This window comes from Drosophila bipectinata, chromosome 3L (assembly GCF_030179905.1).
Source record: "Drosophila bipectinata strain 14024-0381.07 chromosome 3L, DbipHiC1v2, whole genome shotgun sequence".
Taxonomy (NCBI): domain Eukaryota; kingdom Metazoa; phylum Arthropoda; class Insecta; order Diptera; family Drosophilidae; genus Drosophila; species Drosophila bipectinata.
Genome location: NC_091738.1, coordinates 27,752,022 through 27,773,615, shown reverse-complemented (window position 1 = coordinate 27,773,615; position 21,594 = coordinate 27,752,022). Strand labels below are relative to the sequence as shown.

At 40.0% G+C, this 21,594-nt stretch overlaps 1 protein-coding gene across 1 annotated transcript in view; it reads right to left on the bottom strand.

The window, feature by feature from the left end:
* l(3)80Fg (dnaJ homolog subfamily C member 16 l(3)80Fg) overlaps positions 1 to 21,594 on the bottom strand; it is a 260,296-nt gene that overhangs the window by 105,615 nt on the left and 133,087 nt on the right. The window contains exons 7-8 of the mRNA XM_043210124.2: positions 18,456 to 18,698; positions 18,179 to 18,404 (exon numbers count right to left, since the gene is read on the bottom strand). Coding sequence (XP_043066059.1) covers positions 18,179 to 18,404; positions 18,456 to 18,698 — 469 coding nt within the window. The remainder of the gene's footprint in view (positions 1 to 18,178; positions 18,405 to 18,455; positions 18,699 to 21,594) is intronic.

The following is a 21,594-nucleotide window of genomic DNA, read 5'->3' as shown; positions in this document are numbered from 1 at the left end:
AACATTATTTGCAAAACGCAGTAGCCCCTAGTGAATGCGTCATGCCATTTCTTATCTTGTCTCCTAATTTTCCATCTCTCGTTTCTGAGGATCCCCAAAAGATAATCCAGACTATACATCAAGCTCTACTTGTAAACATTCTCATAAATTTTCCATGGCCTAAGCCAGACATAAACATTAGAACCGACTCGCCGTCACTCGCCCCGTCATTTAATTTACAGGTGCAATTAGACCTTAACGAAGTCTTCTCGTGGTGTTCAAACAATCTCCTCTTACTTAGCATCTCAAGGTGTAAGGTTATGCCGTTAAATCGCAGTGTGCCTCACATCGTCTCGTACTCACGGTGACGGGCCTCCGGCTATGCATGAGCTTTTGTTAAATCTTAAGTTTTAGTTTTAATTTGGATTTGAAATAAAGAGCACTAGCTCGATTATAAAACTCCGGCCCTTGCCGTTACATTTATTGTGATTATTGAATTTGGTTATCGTGCCCTAAGGGCCGTTACAACGGAGATAAGTATCTCCCATCGTAAACTTCGGAAAAAGGAAGGGAGTCGAAGCGACCACCCGACTCTCCAGTGGCTGCCAACCTTGGTGGTCACCACTACTCAACCAGCGGCAGTACAATTTTATCCACTGTGCTTTTATTGAATTTTGTACTAAAGTTATCTAGTGTGTCTGTGCTAATAATACACCTAGTCGAATTGACCTATACTTGTTGTCACCGTTCTGTATTTTAATTTTGTTTTTGGGACAAATTAATCAAACATTTTTGTGTTTTAGGTGACGATTCATTATTTTTCGCTAAATTTTTTCGCTAAATTAAATTCGTCAAATACCTCGTATCTACCCCGCGCCCTTTAACTGCCAATGAGTTGGGAGTATAGAGAAGTAAAACAGGAAATTGATAGCGACGATAGCGAAGAAGTAAGATTTCGCCCCGAAGTTAGGGACATAGATAAACCAGAAATGAAGGCAGAAATGATCCAAGCGCTTGTCGCAAATGCTGTCAGCGCCGCTCTTAGCGAACAGGAAGAGCCTTTAAGAATCGATTTCGCCACAGAATTAGAAGCGGTTAGAACACAGGTTAGCGCGCTGTCAGTGCAAGCGCCGCGGGTGGAGGTCTATAAAAGAGTGGTACCGGACCCTGCAGTAAGATGCGATGTCAAGACATAGATGGACATAGTAAAATCTCGGCCGACGTTCAGTGGAAGCCACGATGAGTACGTTTCGTGGAGGCAGGCTGCATCAGATGCCTATGAAGTATTCAAGAAATACGACGGCAGCGAGGCACACTTCGAGGCCGTTGTCATCAATAAAAACAAAATTTGCGGTCCCGCTCGGTCACTACTCACGTCCCACAATACAGTGCTAAACTTCGATGCAATTCTAGCCAGACTAGATTGCACTTATGCGGATAAAACGTCCCTAAGAGTGCTACGGAAAAATTTCCTTACCTCCTAAAAAGGAGGTTAGGGAATACGCCCTTCATGCATTCAATAGGAATAATAATGAGGGTCAGGGAAAGCAATAGAGAGGTGAGGATAAAAATTCGCACTTCGTTCCTAAGCAAAATCAAAGTAAACCTCATGAGGACAATCCCTGGCCAAAGCGCAGGGATCCTAAACCCTTAGACCAGAATAAAGTTCAGCCCATGGAGATAGACCCCTCAACGGCTAAATTCAGACAAGAAACAAGTTGGGGAAAGCCTCAAAGTAACAACAATTACAAAAGGCAAAACTCGTCCCAGCGTCAATCGGGCCAAAGACGCCAACGCGTCAAAAATATAGCCCAACCCCAACAGGAGGTAACAGGTTATGCCACCACAGCTGAGGCTGAGGTTGCCACCATTGAGGAAGATAGCGACTCCGCCGAGCTTAACGACCTTCTCCATTTTTTAGGGAGCGTTCCCGACTGCCGTTCGTCGAACGACAGTTGGCTGGCAAATCAATAAAAATTCGAAATTCATCGACACCGATGGGAGCTAAGAAACGTAATGCCGAACGAAACCCCCTTTACTGTGAGCTCTATTCACGGCTCCAGTGATGTCAAAAACAAGTGCATAATGCACATTTTTGGACTACACGTCCCATTTTTTCCTCTTGGATACATTGAGCACGTTTGATGCTATAATAGGCTTCGATCCGCTATCGCGAGCAGGAGTAGCATTGGACCTAGGCAACAGCGTAATAAAATACGCAAACGTCACTGAAAAGCTCAAATTTTTTGACTGTCAAAATGTCAACTTCACAAAAATCGATGACATAGTGGTTCCAAGTTCGGCTAAAGCCGAATTCAAAAAATTTATTCTGAAAAGAATTAAGGTGTTTTCGACCTCTAACGAGGCGCTCACCTTCAATACATCGGTCATCGCTACTATACGAACTACGAGTGACGAACCTGTCTACTCCAAGTTATACCCCTATCCTATGGGGGCAGCCGACTTTGTAAACAATGAAAAAATTTGACAAAAACAATTAACAACAAGAAAGCAAAGCTAACTTCGGGCGGAGCCGAAGTTTATATACCCTTGCAGCTATAACCGGATATATATCGCAAACATCGGATATAGTTGGCCGATCCTTATGATTACATCATAATAAAACCAATTAATTACAATAAAGAATCTAAAAAAAAGTCCCAAGCTTCTATCTTCAAAAATTCGAAAGTTGATATTTCTACCAAATACCATTTCCGATCGTTCAGTTATATGTCAGCTATAAGATATAGTCAACCGATCGTTATGAAATTTGGTAGATCGGATTGACTGACCAAAAATAGAATCTGTACCAAGTTCCAGCTTTCTATCTTCAAAAACACGAAAGTTGGGTCATTTCCGATCGTTCAGTTATATGGCAGCTATAAGATATAGTCGGCCGATCCTTATGAAATTTGGCATGTCGTATTATTTTGCCAAAAATAGCTCTCATGTCAAATTTGAACTCTCTAACTCTAAAAACACCAAAGTTATACCATTTCCGATCAATCAGTTATATGGAAGCTATAGGATATAGTCGGCCGATCCCGGCCGTTCCGACTTATATACTGCGTGCAAAGGAAAGAAGGGTGTGTGCAAAGTTTCAAGACGATAGCTTTAAAACTGAGAGACTAGTTTGCGTAGAAACAGACAGACGGACAGACGGACAGACGGACAGACGGACATGCTCATATCAACTCAGGAGGTGATCCTGATCAAGAATATATATACTTTATAGGGTCGGAGATGTCTCCTTCACTGCGTTGCACACTTTTGGACAAAATTATAATACCCTCTGCAAGGGTATAAAAAAGGGACTGATGATAATGGCAGTAAGAAGAAGCGATTAGTAATCGACTTCAGGAAGCTGAACGAGCGAACAGTCGCCGATTGCTACCCCATGCCGAGCATACCCATGATTTTAGCGAACTTGGGAAAAGCCAAATTCTTTACCACCCTAGACCTAAAGTCAGGGTATGCAGGGGAAAAAACGCAGGGAGTATTTTCCAAAGAGCCATCGACGATGTGCAGCGGGAAGAAATCGGCAAAATATGCTACGTCTACGTTGACGACGTTATCATCTTTTCCGAAAATGAAACGGAACATGTCAAGCATATTAACACGGTGCTTAAGCGCCTACTCGATGGGAAAAAACAAAGTTCTTTAAAGAAAGCGTTGAGTTCCTAGGGTTCATTGTCACCAGAGGAGGAACAAAAACAGACCCAGAAAAGGTTAGGGCAATAAAAGTTCCCGGAACCAAAAAATCTGTTTAGCCTCAGGTCTTTCCTAGGCCTGGCGAGCTATTACAGAAGCTTTGTAAAAAACTTTGCGTCTATTGCTAGACCTCTGACCGGCATCCTCAAAAGGGAAAACGGGACGGTCATCAAGAATATGTCGAAAAAAGTAGCTGTCAGGTTTAATGAAACCCAGCGAAATGCATTCGATCACCGTCGTAACATTTTGGCATCCGAACATGTCATATTGACATAACCTGATTTTAAATCACCGTTTGACTTAAGGGGGGACATATGAGTAACAGTAAAAAAAAAGCGGATTTTCTCTAATTTTTTTTGGCCAAATAAAAACAGCTAATCGAAAATTTGTAAATGAGGTTTTATTATATTATATTTAAAGTACACAATAAAATTTTTTTTTAGAAATCGAAAACCAAATGGCGGCCCTGCATCCCTTATTCGTAGGCCCTATTTTTTTAAAGGGAGTCCATGGCCGACCACCTCAATAACTTAGAGGCTGAGGCCCAGTCTGACGCGGCCACGGTGCATAGTGAGCTTTCGCTCTCATACACCATAGAGACCACAGACAAACCTCTTAACTGCTTTAGAAACCAAATTATTTTGGAAGATATATTTTGGAAATCTTATTTTGGAAGAAATTATTTTGCAAAAACTCGCTTCGGCGAGATTTCGGAAATTTCGGATTTCGGATTTAGTCTTCGGAAATAGAACTCGCCATATCATCAATTTTAATAACAATGAATTGCTTATTGAATCCGTTAAAGAGATCAACAACGCCAACGTTGTGAACGCGATTCACTGTGATTTCCCTACCCTGGCTCGCATCCAACATGCCTTGGGGCAGGAATTTGCAAATGCAAATTGCAAGGTCTGCAATAAAGCCAAATACCACCGCCATCACAAGAAACAGGAATTGGGAACTACGCCATCCCATCAAACGTTGGGGAAATGTTGCATATCGACATTTTTTCGGCCGACAAAAAAATTTTCTTAACTTGCATTGATAAATTTTTCAAATTTGCTATCGTACAGCCCTTGATTTCTAGGGCAATAATAGATGTACAAGCACCTATTCTTCAATTAGTAAATTTTTACCGTAACACCAAGACCATATACTGCGACAATGAGGCCTCTTTTAACTCGAAGACAATCACATCATTGCTGAAAAACCAATACAGCATCGACGTTGTCAATGCTCGACCGCTACACAGTAGCTCTAATGGCCAAGTTGAGAGATTTCACAGTACCCTGGCGGAAATTGCCAGATGCCTCAAAATTGATTAAAAAAAATTGAGGATACTGTGGAACCAATATTGAGGTCTACTATAGAATACAACACGGAGCTACATTCGGTCACAGAGTCTAGGCCGGTAGAGGTCATCCACGCCAGCAGCGATGAGATGAAGCTGGCAATTAAAGCCAAGATTGACAAAGCACAACAATCCAACCTAGACAGGGTTAATCCTTCCAGGCAAAACAGAGTCTTCGAAGTCGGTGAAAGAGTACACCTTCGCAACATCAAAAGATTAGAGTACAAATTGACACCGCTTTATTCAGAAGAGCGTGTAGAAGCAGATCTGGGAACATCTGTTCTCATTAGGGGGAGGGTGGTCCATAACGACAACATTAGGTAGGCAATCCACCTGCCCCATTCGCCCTTATATTAAAACCCAATCTTTGCTATAATTCCCACAGGCTCGCCATTATATCCATCATACTGCTGTCCACCGCGAGCGCGAGAATCACCGATTTCTCGCACGCTAAATACATCCCGGTGCTAGATGGTAATGTTTTAATATGGGAACAGTACGACCTGGTCAGGCACTTGACAAATCTGTCGGAGTTTGCCAGCATAATTGACTCCACAGTCAGAATGCTGGAACTGTTCCCACAGTCCCATATGAGGAAGCTGCTGGAAGTGGACATTGAGCATGCCCAAAACCTTTTGGAGGAACTTAAGATACACCATAGAATGGCCAGGAGCCTTGATTTTTTGGGCTCAGTCCTTAAGGTCGTGGCGGGTACACCCGACGCGGACGATCTAAGTAGAATTAACACCAATCAAGCGTCGCTTATCGAGGCTAATAATAGACAGGTTATAACTAAGACAGAGACACAGAAACACATCAAGCTACTCACAGACACAGTAAATAAGATCCTTAGGGAGAAGAGGGATGGGCTCCTTGCCAGGAATAGAATGTTAATATCAGAAATCCAAAATTGTATGATCACCATCACGCTTGCTAAAAATAATATCATCAATCCTACTATTTTTAATCACAATCACAAACAGCTCACGGAGGTCCCAATAGTTAGCCTTATGGATGTATCAAAGATTAAAATTTTTCAAAATAATGTTCTTGTCCACGTTATAGTCCAGTATCCTAGAGTTAAGCGTATTTGTAAAAAAGTCCTGCTCTTCCCTGTCGCACACTACCATACCATGTTACTGAGAAACTAACGAGGATTACCATCGATAACGGTCCCACAACAACCAAAGTAAGGACCCACCTCATCACCTTCGAGAGAAAGGCGTTGATCAACGACTCCGTATATTTGAACCTCAACTACTCAGTGAATATGAGCCCGGGTATTGCGGCCTCTCCCTTAATTAACATCACGGGACACGATCACATACTGAGTCTGCGACTGCTACAGCGGATGAATAAGCATAACCTGCGTTTAATGCAGGAGCTCTGAGATGACGTTTCGGCTGGAGGTTCCCCGAGGATTTGGTTCGCCGCAGGAGTTGCCGTCAGCCTCACACTATGCGGCTTGGTCCTGCTACAACAACACTGCAGGTGCAAACGAGAGGCAGCCCAGCTACAAAAGTCCATCGACGAACTGGCTGTCACCGAGGACGGCGTCTAATTTAAGGGGGGAGTAGTTAACAACCAACTCCCAGCTTAGGCTGAGCAAGCCAATTCTTATTTCCTTTATTAATATTAATCACTTATCAATCTGGATATCACTTATCAATTTGGATATGAAATAAAGAGAACTAGCTCCGTTATAAAACTCCGGCCCTTGCCGTTACATTTATTGTGATTATTGAATTTGGTTATCGTGCCCTAAGGGCCGTTACAACGGAGATAAGTATCTCCCATCGTAAACTTCGGAAGAAGGAAGGGAGTCGAAGCGACCACCCGACTCTCCAGTGGCTGCCATCCTTGGTGGTCACCACTACTCAACCAGCGGCAGTAACCTACTGCCGGCCCCCACGGATATTCAACCAACCGGCCTACCCCTGCCACGGAGGAACCACCAGCCGGCCTAGACAATTAAATAATTTACACACGATCCGTTTCACCTTATTTGTAAAAATTACAACTCGTTTTTCCATTTATTATTCTTTGAACTCTTCCTAGATGAAATTTAATCTAAAATTTTGCAATCTCTTTTAACTTTATTTATCTTTACTTTTAGTTATAATAATCTAGGATAACAGATTATTTTTAATAATAATAGTAATGAGAGCAATTATTACATTTCAACTGGAAGAAAACTGAGAACTAAAAAAAAAGTGAGTGAATAAAGATGGAGGTATGGCTAAACGCGGGGGCGTGGACAAAAATAGAAATCAAAGATTAGCGCCCTGTTGAACTGCCCAAAAACTACAAGAAAAACTCGACTTCGTAAAAACAACTTTACAAGAACTTTATAATAAATCAAATTTTAAAACCTCCATATCCCAACCCGCTACCTAAATAGGAAAAAGCCTTCTCAAACAACTGTTGAACTGCCCAAAAACTACAAGAAAAACTCGACTTCTTAAAAACAACTTTACAAGAACTTTATAATAAATCAAATTTTAAAACCTCCATATCCCGACCCGCTACCGAAATACTTAGGAAAAAGCCTACTCAAACGACTGCCCAGGACCACTGCACATTGAGTGGAGACACCAATTTTGTGGCATAAAATCCAAAATTATTTTGTTAAAATTTGAATTTTTTTTTCAAATTTCCGTCAAAAAAGTGTCGCATCATTATTAAAATATTTTTATGACTACCCTTGGTTTTTTGGTCATCTGGTTGTGCCAGGTTATCTTGCTCAAAATTTTTTCTCTTCCCCGTGGCCAAAGTTTGTTACTTTATAACTATTAATATATGTTGTATATTTTTAATCTTAGGTATGGAAATATACATCAAGGTATGTAGAATACTTTTCAAAGTTTCAAAATTATTTATGTGTTTGTGATATTTTGTATTTAGTTGATTTATGTAAACATGTTTTATATCGTTTATATCGTGTTTTATATCGTATCGTATCGTGTTTTGTGGATTAGAACTAATGATATAATATTACGTCGTATTACTTAAACTGCAAATGACGTTGTATGTGAGATTCTATATACATTGCAATAGGTTTGGCTAGGTTGAAAGGGCGATGCGGGGCCAGTCACTCATCCACTCCACTCCATCCACAAGGCCCCGGACATCAGCAGCAGAGACTACAAGTGTGGGAAGCAAGCCGCCACCTACGCCATCAATGGAGCATCGGTGTGCCACACAGCTGATACTAAAAAGGTGATCATTAGATAGCCTCACTAAACTAGGATTTAGAAACTAAGATTAGATAGCCCCTCTAAACCCACTAGGTTCCTAGAAGGAACTTAAGATAGAATATAAAATATATATTTATATTTGTTATTAGGACAATAGTAAAGAAAAAATAGATAGAATATTGTAAAAAAGAAAAAACCAAAAATTTAAAAAAGAAAAAACAAGAAAGGAGTTACCCTTGCAGTTAATATATCGCAAACATCGGATATAGTTGGTCGACCCTTATGAGAATATCATAATGTAACCATCATAATGTAATGTAATATATGTAAAACTTTATTACAATTGAAACTAAAAAAAAAAAAAACTGTTCAAGCTTCTATCTTCAAAAAATACCAAAGTTGGTATTTTTACCAAATACCATTTCCGATCGATCAGTTATATGGCAACTATAAGATATAGTCGGATGTGTGCCAAGTTTCAAGATAGCTTTAACACTGAGAGACTAGTTTGCGTATAAACCAGTGGAGGCACACTCTCATTTTCCATAGCAGGCGTGCATAGGGTAGGAAATTCTGCCGTAGCGCAGAATCAATTTTTTTTAGAAGCTCTCTCTTTTCTCATTTGACATTTGACAGCCCAAACTTAAAAATCAAAATTTTTCCGTTGAGAAAAATTGTCTCAGAAATTGGGTTGGAAATGCACTATTTTAGTGCCCATTCCAACTTTTGAATTAACGAAAAATGAAATAAAAAACTACGTTTATTTTCGCTCAGTGAATGCTACGCATACACTCAAATTTTAAACATGTGTGGGTTTTGCCCCCCACTGGTATAAACAGACAAACGGGCGAAGTTTGCGCAGAAACAGACAGATGGATATGCTCATATCAACTTAGGAGGTGATCCTGATCAAGAATATATGTACTTTATAGGTTCAGAGATGTCTCCTTTACTGCGATGCACACTTTTGGCCAAAATTATAATAGCCTCTGCAAGGTTATTAAAAATCCCGCCCCAACGAAAAAAAACATCTTTAAACATCTTCTTTGGCTATAAAGTTATGCATCTTTTAATTTAAAAAGTTTGTTATAATTTTTTTTTTGTACGTAATCTTAAGGATTTTTGAAAAAGTGTAGAACAAATATTGGTTGTATTTAAGTAGCACTGCCATACCACCTAACTCAACCCCTAAATACTTGGGAATGACGTTGGATAGGCGTCAAACATGGAGGACCCATCTACTGCACAAACGAAAGCAAGTACAGGAAAAGCTGCGGCAGCTTTACTGGTTGATTGGACGAAAGTCAACCCTGAAGCTGAGGGTAGAACTACTAATAAAAGTTAACACGCGCAGGCAGAATTTAGGAAAAGTGTCAAATTGCACACCGGATCCGGTGGCCCGCACGCGTAACGAAAGAGGTGCTGACTAGGCATTCCAAGGGCAACTGTCCGCGGACCGGCTCGGGCACTTGCGCAACAAGTGATCGTTGCTGGTCGGATACGGAATGCTGACACTGCAACAGGGCAACTGCGCCGCAGCCCAACGAAGGCTTCGCAGTACAGCCAAGGTAGTATTTTAATTTAGTCTTAAGTATAACTCCGCAGCTTTTGCTCGCGTTATATTTATTCTATCTTTGTCAGTAACACTAACCTTAACGGGTTTGTGCGAAACAAATGATTAATAAACAAGAAAGCAAAGCTAACTTCGGGCGGAGCCGAAGTTGATATACCCTTGCAGCTAAAACCGGATATATATCGCGAACATCGGATATAGTTGGCCGATCCTTATGATTACATCATAATAAAACCAATTAATTACAATAAAAAATCTAAAAAAAAGTCCCAAGATTCTATCTTAAAAAATACGAAAGTTGATATTTCTACCAAATACCATTTCCGATCGTTCAGATATATGGCAGCTATAAGATATAGTCAACCGATCGTTATGAAATTTGGTAGATCGGATTAACTGACCAAAAATATAATCTGTACCAAGTTCCAGTTTTCTTTCTTCAAAAACACGAAAGTTGGGTCATTTCCGATCGTTCAGTTATATGGCAGCTATAAGATATAGTCAGCCGATCCTTATGAAATTTGGCATGTAATTTGTATTATTTTGCCAAAATTAGCTCTCATGTCAAATTCGAACTCTCTAACTCTAAAAACAACAAAGTTATACCATTTCCGATCAATCAGTTATATGGCAGCTATAAGATATAGTCGGCCGATCCCAGCCGTTCCGACTTATATACTGCGTGCAAAGGAAAGGGGGGTGTGTGCAAAGTTTCAAGTCGATAGCTTTAAAACTGAGAGACTAGTTCGCGTAGAAACAGACAGACGGACAGACAGACAGACGGACAGACGGACATGCTCATATCAACTCAGGAGGCGATCCTGATCAAGAATATATATACTTTATAGGGTCGGAGATGTCTCCTTCACTGCGTTGCACACTTTTGACCAAAATTATAATACCCTCTGCAAGGGTATAAAGATAAAATATTTATATTTTGTTTTTTTTTCTTTTCTCCTCTTAAAAATCTTTTTTACCCTTTCCCTTTTTAACCTTTTTTTTAAAAATAAAAAACAATAGGAAAAACTAATTTAAAATATAAGTAAAAATATAATATAAGTTTTTCTCTCTGAAATCTGAAGAAATAAAGAGAAAAGAAGAAGAAATAAATTTTTTTCTGAAATTTGAGTACGAATAAAAGCATTTGCGCAGCTAACTCATTTTTACTATTCATAAAAAAGTGCACTGAGAATTTTTTTTGTAATAAAAACGAGCAAAATATTACAAAAAATACACTACAATTAAAAAAAAAAAAATATAACAAAATATTTTAAATTTTGATAAAAACCCGCAGCAATTTTTATTATTAATTTTGACCCATGTCCACGGGAAACTTCGCGTCGTCGGACGAAGAACTTTTAGAAGAATATAGAAAATCTCGGGGGTCAAGGGCTCATCAAGAGGACTTTTATCCATCAACCAGTAGGGCCGCAACTAACACCCTCGTTCGAGTGAGCGTTCTTGAAACTAGAACCTCTGAATTTTCCAGTCAAACAATAGAAATGTCTCATAAGCAGCTTCTAGCCATCGAGAACGCTATGAAAGGCGCACTCGAAAGGCAACAAAGAGAATTTGATGAGAAGGTAGTCACATTGATGGCAGAAATAAACTCATTAAAAATCAAAACTCCAGATATCAAAACGTATCAGGAGATCAAAATTGTACCAGGAATAGAATGTTCCGAACCGCTAGATATAGTAAAATCCGTCCCAGAATTTAAAGGGAAACAGGAGAATTACGTCTCCTGGAGGAGCCTTACGAGGAAAGCAGTCGATTCTATCAAACAGTCGCAATCCTCAGAAACAAAATAAGAGAACCAGCGTCCGCTGCATTGTCTTCATACAATACAGTGTTAAATTTCCATGCCATACTGGCACGTTTAGATTTCACTTATGCGGATAAAACTCCGGTACATGTAATTCAACAAGAATTAAGTTTATTAAGGCAAGGAGATTTGCCCTTACTTAAATACTACGATGAAGTAGAACGGAAGCTAACGCTTCTAACAAATAAAATTATTATGACCCACGACCCTAACGCAGTAGCCGTTCTTAACCAAAAATACAGGAACGACGCCCTGAGGGCGTTCGTATCCGGCCTAAAAAAATCATTAAAGATGGCCGTATTTCCCGGGCAACCACAAGATTTGCCATCGGCATTGGCTTTGGCCCAAGAAGCCGAATCAAGCAACGAAAGAAGTGTTTTTGCGGCTAGTTTTGCTCGACACAGCGAGGAAAAAGTGAGTAAACCAAACAACCAGCGACAAGCGGGCTGGAAGAATTGGTCCACAGACCAAGAACAAAGCCGAAATTTGTGGGCAATGCAAAAGAGGACTCAAAATGCAGAGGACTCTATTAATTTTTTAGGGGTAAAGTCTCTTCTCCCGTACATTACGCGTACGCTGGCAGTAAGGGAAATAAAGCTTTTAATCGATACAGGTACCTCAAAAAATTATATTACTCCACTCCCGGGGCTGAAAGGCGTCGTGGCTGTGGACACCCCATTTAACGTAAAGTCAATCCACGTCTTTACAAAAATCGAGAAGAAATGTATATTCATTTCCATATTGATACAAATCCATATTTAATATTAAATCACCATTTTTCGTTCGCAAAGTTCTGAAAGATTTTGACGGTATTATCGGTCTTGACTTGCTTAAACAAGTGAATGCGAAACTCGATTTTACTGCAAATATTTTCCACACTAATAATGGATCCAAGAAGATCCAGTTCGCTAAGGCAGAATATGTCAACTTTATCAAAATAGATGACGAGGACGTTCCCCCCGCAGTAAAAGCTGCCTTCGACAAAATGATGGGGGAAAATTACAAAGCCTTCGCTGATCCAGACGAAGCACTTCCTTTAAATATAAAAACTGTTGCTACAATTAAAAACAAATGGGGAGCCTGTGTACTCGAAGTCGTACCCGCACCCGATGGGTGTAACTGAGTTCGTCAACGCAGAGGTTAAACAACTTCTAGCGGACGGCGTAATAAGGCCATCCAAGTCTCCTTATAATAACCCAACGTGAGTTGTTGACAAAAAGAAACCGACCAGAACGGGGTCAAGAAGAAGCGACTCGTTATCGACTTTAGAAAGCTAAACGAAAAAACCGTAGACGATAGATACCCTATCCCTGCGATTACGACAATATTGTCGAACCTGGGCGAGTCAAAGTTTTTCACAACACTCGACCTCAAAGCCGGCTTCCACCAAATAGAGCTGACGGCTTTCTCAATAAACAATGGTAAATACGAATTCTGCAGATTACCATTTGGGCTGAAAAATTCTCCGAGCATTTTGCAAAGAGCTATCGACGATGTCCTACGAGATGGAATTTCAAAGATATGCTATGTTTATGTCGACGATGTCATAATATACTCAAAGACGAAAGAGGACCATCTAAATGACATATGATGGGTCCTAGGAAAACTTTCCGAAGCAGGTTTGAAAGTATCTCAAGAAAAATCAAAGTTCTTCAAAAAGAGCGTTGAATACTTTGGATTCATAGTGACGGAAGGAGGCTTGCGGACATCACCCGAAAAGGTCAGGGCCATCAAGCAATTTCCCCAGCCAAAGACCCTTTTCGAGCTGAGATCTTTCATAGGGTTGGCTAGCTACTACAAATGCTTTGTTAAGAATTTTGCAGCAATTGCAAGGCCTCTTACTAGCATTCTTAAGGGCGAAAACGGTAAGATAAGCAAATACCAATCAAGAAAAATAAGCATTGAAATGAACAAGGAATAGATGGAAACATTCTGCAGACTAAGAGAAATCCTAGCATCCATCCAGACGGTTTTACTTTCCCATCCAGACTATATGAAACCGTTCGATCTAACAACGGACGCGTCAGGTTTCGGCCTAGGGGCAGTTCTATCGCAGGATGGTCGCCCAATTACAATGATAAAAGAATACGAATAAAATTTTGTTACAATAACGAAAAGAACTATGCGACCAACGAGCGGGAACTCCTCGCCATAGTCTGGGCACTACAAAACCTCCGCAATTATTTTTATGGAGTAAAACTTTACAGATCTTTACCGACCACCAGCAACTCACTTACGACGTCTCTGATAAAAATCCTAACGCTAAACTAAAGCGCTGGAAAGAAATTATTGACGACCACAGTGCAAAGGTGATTTATAAAACTGGCAATGAAAACTTTGTCGCTGACGCGTTGTCCCATTGTCAAAACGTTAACGCTTTAGAGGAAGAACAGGACTCCGATATGGCTACCATACATAGCGAGGAATCGCTAACGTATACCATAGCTACAACGGACACACCGGTTAACTGTTCCAGGAATCAAATAACAATTGAAGAGAGTAACAGCTCCTCCGTAGACACGTTCATTCTGTTTAAAATCAAGGTTAGACACATAATAAAAATAAATGACCGCGGTAACCTACTGAATACCTTACAAGAGGTGGTTAATGCCGAAGTGGTAAACGCAATATATTGCTCTCTGCCAATCCTCGTATTTATTCAACACAAACTCGTGAAGCTATTCCCGAACACTACGTTCAGACATTCAAAAAGCTTTGTACAGGACATAACGGACGGAACCGAACAGAAAGAGATCATGGTAACCGAACACAATAGAGCGCTTCGAGCAGCCCTGGAAAATGTGAAACAAGTCCTAAGGGACTATTTTTTTCCAAAAATGTTCCGACTAGCAACAGATGTGGCATCAAACTGCAAAATCTGTTCCATTGCAAAGAAACGCCTGGGGAATAAGCTTACGTCACTGTGCTCGGAAGAGGTTATTGATGCAGACCTGGGACCACGGTCCTTATTAAAGGGAGGGTGGTCCACAAGGACAATCTACGTTAATCATCCTCACAAGATTTTGACCTACCCCTTTGTTCCTTTCTTTATTCTTTCTAAGTTACAGAAATATTTTTTAATTTTCATACTAACGGCTGTTAGGAGGGACGCGACATTAAGACTTAACGATTACTCGAACGCAGACCAGACAGAGGCAATGACGAAGACATTAACAGATGACCACAGAACACCAGTTATAGCAACGGACCTTAGACATATTCGTAAGTTGGTGACCACCCTTAGGTTCCACCACAGGGCCACTAGAAGTATTAATTTAATTGGTACGGCTCTCAAGGTTATTGCAGGTACGCCTGACTTTAGTGATTGGGAGCAGGTAAGATTTAATCAGAACCGGTTAACGAGGGCAAATGAAGGTCAGACAGAATTATATATAAAATTTCAAGAACGTCGCTAATGCAATAAATCAGATTCAGAAATACGAAACAAATAAAGAAACACACTTGTTGGAAATCATTTTACAGACTAGGCTAGTCATTTTTTTTGCTAGGCTTAAACTTGCAAAATTAAATATTGTAAGCCCAGCTATTCTAGATGGTGCCGACGTAAGCGAATTCAGAGACAAATAACCTTTTAATATTAATATTAGTTTGGTAGAAATATTAGAAGTATCTAGCATAAGCGTTTTTCAAAATTCTGACATTCTGCACTTTCACATTAAATTTCCTAATCCTAAGCTCGTATGTAAGAGAATAACAGTCTACCTGGTTCAACGCCATAATAGAATCCTGCGCATTGGCAAATATCACCTAAAGGCAAATCGCCGCAAGAAATCGAAAACGAGTGGGTCGCCGGGACGACGACCATTTAAAGGAGGGAGAAGTTAACACCCGGCAGAATTTAGGAAAAGTGTCAAATTGCACACCGGATCCGGTGGCCCGCACGCGTAACGGAAGAGGTGCTGACTAGGCATTCCAAGGGCAACTGTCCGCGGACCGGCTCGGGCACTTGCGCAACAAGTGATCGTTGCTGGCCGGATACGGAATGCTGACACTGCAACTGGGCAACTGCGCCGCAGCCCAACGAAGGCTTCGAAGTACAGCCCGGGTAGTATTTTAATTTAGTCTTAAGTAGAACTCCGCAGCTTTTGCTCGCGTTATATTTATTCTATCTTTGCCAGTAACACTAACCATAACGGGTTTGTGCGAAACAAATGATTAATAAATAATATTCGAAAAACTCACACACAAATAACTTATTATTAACTAACTCCGAAGCCTTAGCTCGCGTTATATTTTATTTTATCTTTGTCAGTAACAATAACTGGGCATCCCTAGTCAGCGCTGAAGTTAGAAGATTAACTACTAACAAGACTAGCACGACATCCCAACACATTTTCAACAGTCGCTAACGAGAGATGTTAACAATGATAAAAACATTGAGCAGGACAGGTCCAGACGTCCCATAAAATGAAAGAGAGACAAGGCAAAAAAGAATGGTGTGTTATGAAGACACGCGATGGAAGTGAAACTGAATGATTGGATCGGCAACGATTATTTAATTTTCCATGTTTAGAGGGAGAGGAATCATTTTAATTACGTGTCAAACACTTCTTGATAGTAAGTATTAATTTATTCATCATAATAATTATACTTTTTCAAGATACAATAATATTAGTATGAATATGATGAATTTAATCTCAATCAGCGTCACCTTCATTCTCTGGTAGACTCTTCATGAACGAAGTGATAGGTTTGTGGTAACTAAAATAGGTAATGAAGACTCTTGACTCCAAATTTTCGACGTAACGTGAGAAAACTGCCTCGATGGTAGCATGGTGAATTTTTTCATTTCCAATGACCATTTCTGTTGCAAGAACTGAATTAATGGCTTGGAATCTTCTTTTTCATTTTTTATGAAAAATCCTTATGTCATTTTTATACCCTTGCCATTAATTCAGTATTCCAAAAGTCCAAAAGTGTGCAACGCAGTGAAGGAGACATCTCCGACCCTATAAAGTATATATATTCTTGATCAGGATCACCTCCTGAGTTGATATGAGCACGTCCGTCTGTCCGTCTGTCTGTCTGTTTCTACGCGAACTAGTCTCTCAGTTTTAAAGCTATCAACTTGAAACTTTGCACACACCCTTCTTTCTTTTGCAGTATATAAGTCGGAACGGCCGGGATCGGCCGACTATATCCTATAGATGCCATATAACTGATTGATCGGAAATGGTATAACTTTGGTGTTTTTAGAGTTAGAGAGTTCAAATTTGACACAAAAGCTACACAAAAAACATTACGACATGCCAAATTTCATAAGGATCGGCCGACTATATCTTATAGCTGCCATATAACTGAATGATCGGAAATGACCCAACTTTCGTGTTTTTGAAGATAGAAAGCTGGAACTTGGTACAGATTATATTTTTGGTCAGTTAATCCGATCTACCAAATTTCATAACGATCGGTTGACTATATCTTATAGCTGCCATATATCTGAACGATCGGAAATGGTATTTGGTAGAAATATCAACTTTCGTATTTTTTAAGATAGAAGCTTGGGACTTTTTTTAGATTTTTTATTGTAATTAATTGGTTTTATTATGATGTAATCATAAGGATCGGCCAACTATATCCGATGTTTGCGATATATATCCGGTTTTAGCTGCAAGGGTATATCAACTTCGGCTCCGCCCGAAGTTAGCTTTGCTTTCTTGTTAAACCATGATCTATCACATACACAACACGTAAAACCGAATGGATTTTTTATAAAATCACGGTGAATGTTCTTATTTGAAGTTTTAAACTTATTAAAGTCTGAATATTGTATTCGATCACCACTATGTACATCACAATCAGGAGAAGGATGAGTCGAAGTCGTTGATAATAGTTCATTCTCTGAATTATTTACACTATCGTTCACACTGTCAGGTAAGAGGTTAGCACGTGTTTGCCTTCGTTCCCTGCTATCTCGTTTAATTTCAGTTCTATTTTTTTTCCCCGTTTTCTATTCTGATCCATTCCTTCTCTCCCCCTTTTTTTCTCCGGCCACGTTTTTGTATTTTCTGAACCCGACTTCGGCATATTTGCACAAAACTTTCGATTTAAGTAATAAAGACACGGGATCGCGACGCCGCCTGAACGCAGAGAATGACATGAAAGACAGAAAGTCTTCCTTTTCACTCTCGCACGATATGCGAAGGGCTCTCACTCTCGCCCGACAGACGAGACGTATGGTAATCCGTCTCACTCTCGCTCGATTCCCGGAGGCCTCTCACTCTTACTTACTACGTTAGAGCAAGCGTCACCAAAAAGGTTGCCGATCAAGATTTCAAAACCCTCCCATAAGAAGTTTCACTTGCATTGTGATGTGATGATACTGGTGTTAGATTAACCAAGCTTGTTTTGAGCTTGTTTTTGTGAGCATTGCCGACGCGGTTTTCCCAACAAAAAACAGTAATGGCTTACAGCAATCATTTCGCAACGGAAAGAAAACACCGTAAAATTCTAGTAAAATCGAGTTTTTCCGGATCTGGGTAAACCTAATCTATTATTTATATCTACAGCTTTCTACTTACCTTGATAACTTAAAATAAATCCCTGCGCCCTAAGATTGTCTTCTTCTATTCGTACGAAATACATTAATAAGTACCCAACGGCTAACATTAATGCAATAGTTCCCAACAGGGATAAAGCAGCAAGTAAATGTTCGTTTTCCACCTGATCTGATATTGAATCGATTAAATATATTATTCGAGATAGCCACATAGATAATTTTCCTTCACTATGCTCGTTGAACAGCTTCTAAAAAGAAAACGGGGATATTAAAAAATTATTATTAATTAAGTACCTTACCTGTACAACTGCTTCATAATTAAAACTTTCTGATGATTTTAGCAACCTTCTTACTGTACGAGAAACTTCATGTTTTGTTGAATTTGCTAAAATTCCCGTAGCAGAGCTGTTGCCTTTGGCAACCCCAAAAATCCATTCGTATTTTAAGTGTTTATCGTCTCGCCGCCAAAGGACTACAATATGTGGAATATTTGATTCCTTAAATCCTTTTGAAATAGCTTTAATAAAATTTTTTTGTCTCTCCTAAAATAAATAAAATATGCATATAAGTTCATAAAAAAGTTAAATTAAAAAAAAAATTTAAAAGCATTGACAACGCAGAGCTGCTTAAGGCACAGCTGGCTTAAGACATATACTACTTGACATATATATTTTGACATGGCGATGCTTGACATGGCAGAGTGTATTATAATTTTGGTCAAAAATTTGCAGCGCAGTGAAGGAGACATCTCCGACCTTATAAAGAATATAAGTTAACTGAAGTTAACCAAGCAGCGGCAATGTCCGATTATTTAAGAGCTCGCTCTGGCCAAACTGCTGACATAGCGTCTGGCCGGAAGCCCATGCATAGCGGCAAGCACTGCACATTTGCGTGGCCGCTATGAAATACTTTTTGTTAGCTTTAAGTTTCAGTTTGTGTCAGAGTCTCATACAATAAAGAGCACCATAAAACCAATCTCCGGCACTGCCGTTAATTTGTAAATTCATTTGTTGAATTGGTCACCGCGGCTCAAGGGCCGTGGCAACGGAGCAAGTGCTCCCATCATAACTCCCGTCACAGAGCGGATCTTCCCTCGGCAACCGCCAGGGATCTCAACCACTACCTACAAGGAGTAGCAACCTCCCCCGGCAACCGCCAGGGGTAATTATCTTACAAATATCTCCGGCGTCTGCAGCATCACCGACTGCAGCGAGGGATAACCAACAACATCATATATCAAACATTATTACACAAACCAATTTATATTATCTGGCGCCCATCGTAAAAGAACCATGTAAGTGAGCACTTTTATTTACACAGTTTTTCTAAGTCTGCATGAATTTTTCTTTGTGTATTAAAAAATAAAAAAAAAAAAAAAAGAAAGAAAGAAAGACAAGAATAGTAAAATATTGTGCCTTACGCTAATAAAAAACTGCAGCCCCATAAAATTAAAAAAAAAAATTTTTAAATAATCTTTATTAGTTGGCTGACGGTTTAGCATTAACATTTTTATACCCTTGCAGAGGGTATTATAATTTTGGTCAAAAGTGTGCAACGCAGTGAAGGAGACATCTCCGACCCTATAAAGTATATATATTCTTGATCAGGATCACCTCCTGAGTTGATATGAGCATGTCCGTCTGTCCGTCTGTCCGTCTGTCTGTTTCTACGCGAACTAGTCTCTCAGTTTTAAAGCTATCGTCTTGAAACTTTGCACACACCCTTCTTTCCTTTGCACGCAGTATATAAGTCGGAACGGCCCGGATCGGCCGACTATATCCTATAGCTGCCATATAACTGATTGATCGGAAATGGTATAACTTTGGTGTTTTTAGAGTTAGAGAGTTCAAATTTGACATGAGAGCTATTTTTGGCAAAACATTACGTCATATAACTGAACGATCGGAAATGTTTTTTGGTAGAAATACCAACTTTGGTATGTTTGAAGATAGAAGTTTGGGACTTTTTTTAGATTTTGTATTGTAATAAATTGGATTATATATTCATGTTCCCATAAGGAGCGGCCAACTATATCCGATGTTTGCGATATATATCCGGTTTTAACTGCAAGGGTATATACACTTCGGCTCCGCCCGAAGTTAGCTTTCCTTTCTTGTTTTACTTATTATAAAATATTTAAACCATTTCATTTTGTGAACCAATTATTGTCCCAATATTGTTTGCATTTCTGTTTTTGTGAATAAATAAATGAATATTCTATATAACACAAAAAGTGCGGAACAAAAATTCCTAACCAAACCCAAAAAATCGCTGGCAGAAAATTTTAAATTTCAATCGGAAATCATCTATATAATTGCGTGTATTTAATTCAGCTTTTATATGTCTTTTTTGATACACAAGAATTCTTGGTATTAGCCGCGCAGTTTTGGTTATTTATTTTTCTTTTCCGTTTTGTTTCCCCACTCCATTTTCGAGAACACGATACGGCCGCGCATGCAGTGTGGCACTTTGTTGTTTTTATTGGTTTTTTTCTCTGTTTGCATAAGCGGCGGCTCAGTCCCCGCGCACCCCTCACCTTACCGCTACTTGACACAGCAGTAGCGCAACTTGACGAGCCCGCACACATAACTAAAGCGGCAGCTCAGCCCCCGCGGCCCCTTCACCAGTCCAATCGCCTCCATCGGCACATAATTCATACATAAATATTTTTTCTTTCGGGCGACTTTATGTGGAGCCGCAGCTCCACATGAGCAATCCGTTTCAACAATATAGAAACATAAGACAACTCTCTAGCGATTCTGAGTCGGAGACCGAAGGGCCGGCCAGATCTTCCACCCCTAAAAGCGTTAACGCTAGCGCTCCCATACTCGCGAACATGGCTTTCAGCATGGAACAGATGACAGCCACCATACAGGCGGCCGTTCAACATGCTGTTCAAGAAGCCAATATCGAACACCAGCGTAGAGAAAACGAAATGCGCCTGGCTACACACCGTCTGACCGAACTGGTCAACGAAAGACAAATCGCTCCCGCCCAAGCGGAGGCTCCCCAAATAAAAAAATATGAGCCTATAGAAATTAGGAACGACATTAAGTGTGACGAGCCCCTAGACGCCGTCAAGTCCCTCCCCGAATTTTCGGGAGCACAGGAAGCATACGTCTCCTGGAGACAAGCGGCAGTAGCCGCATATTACATTTTCAGAAATTACGAACATAGCTCGCGCCATTATCAGGCGGTTATTATTATTAGGAATAAAATAAGGGGCCCTGCCGATGCCGTACTGTCTTTGTTTGGCACTGTACTAAATTTCGACGCGATTATAAATCGACTAGATTTTACGTACAATGATAAGCGGCAGATGCACGTTATCGAGCAGGAAATGGGTACTCTCAGGCAGGGAAATATGACCCTTCTCCAATACTATGACGAGGTCGAGAAAAAGCTCACCTTGCTCACCAACAAAGCTACCATGTCGTA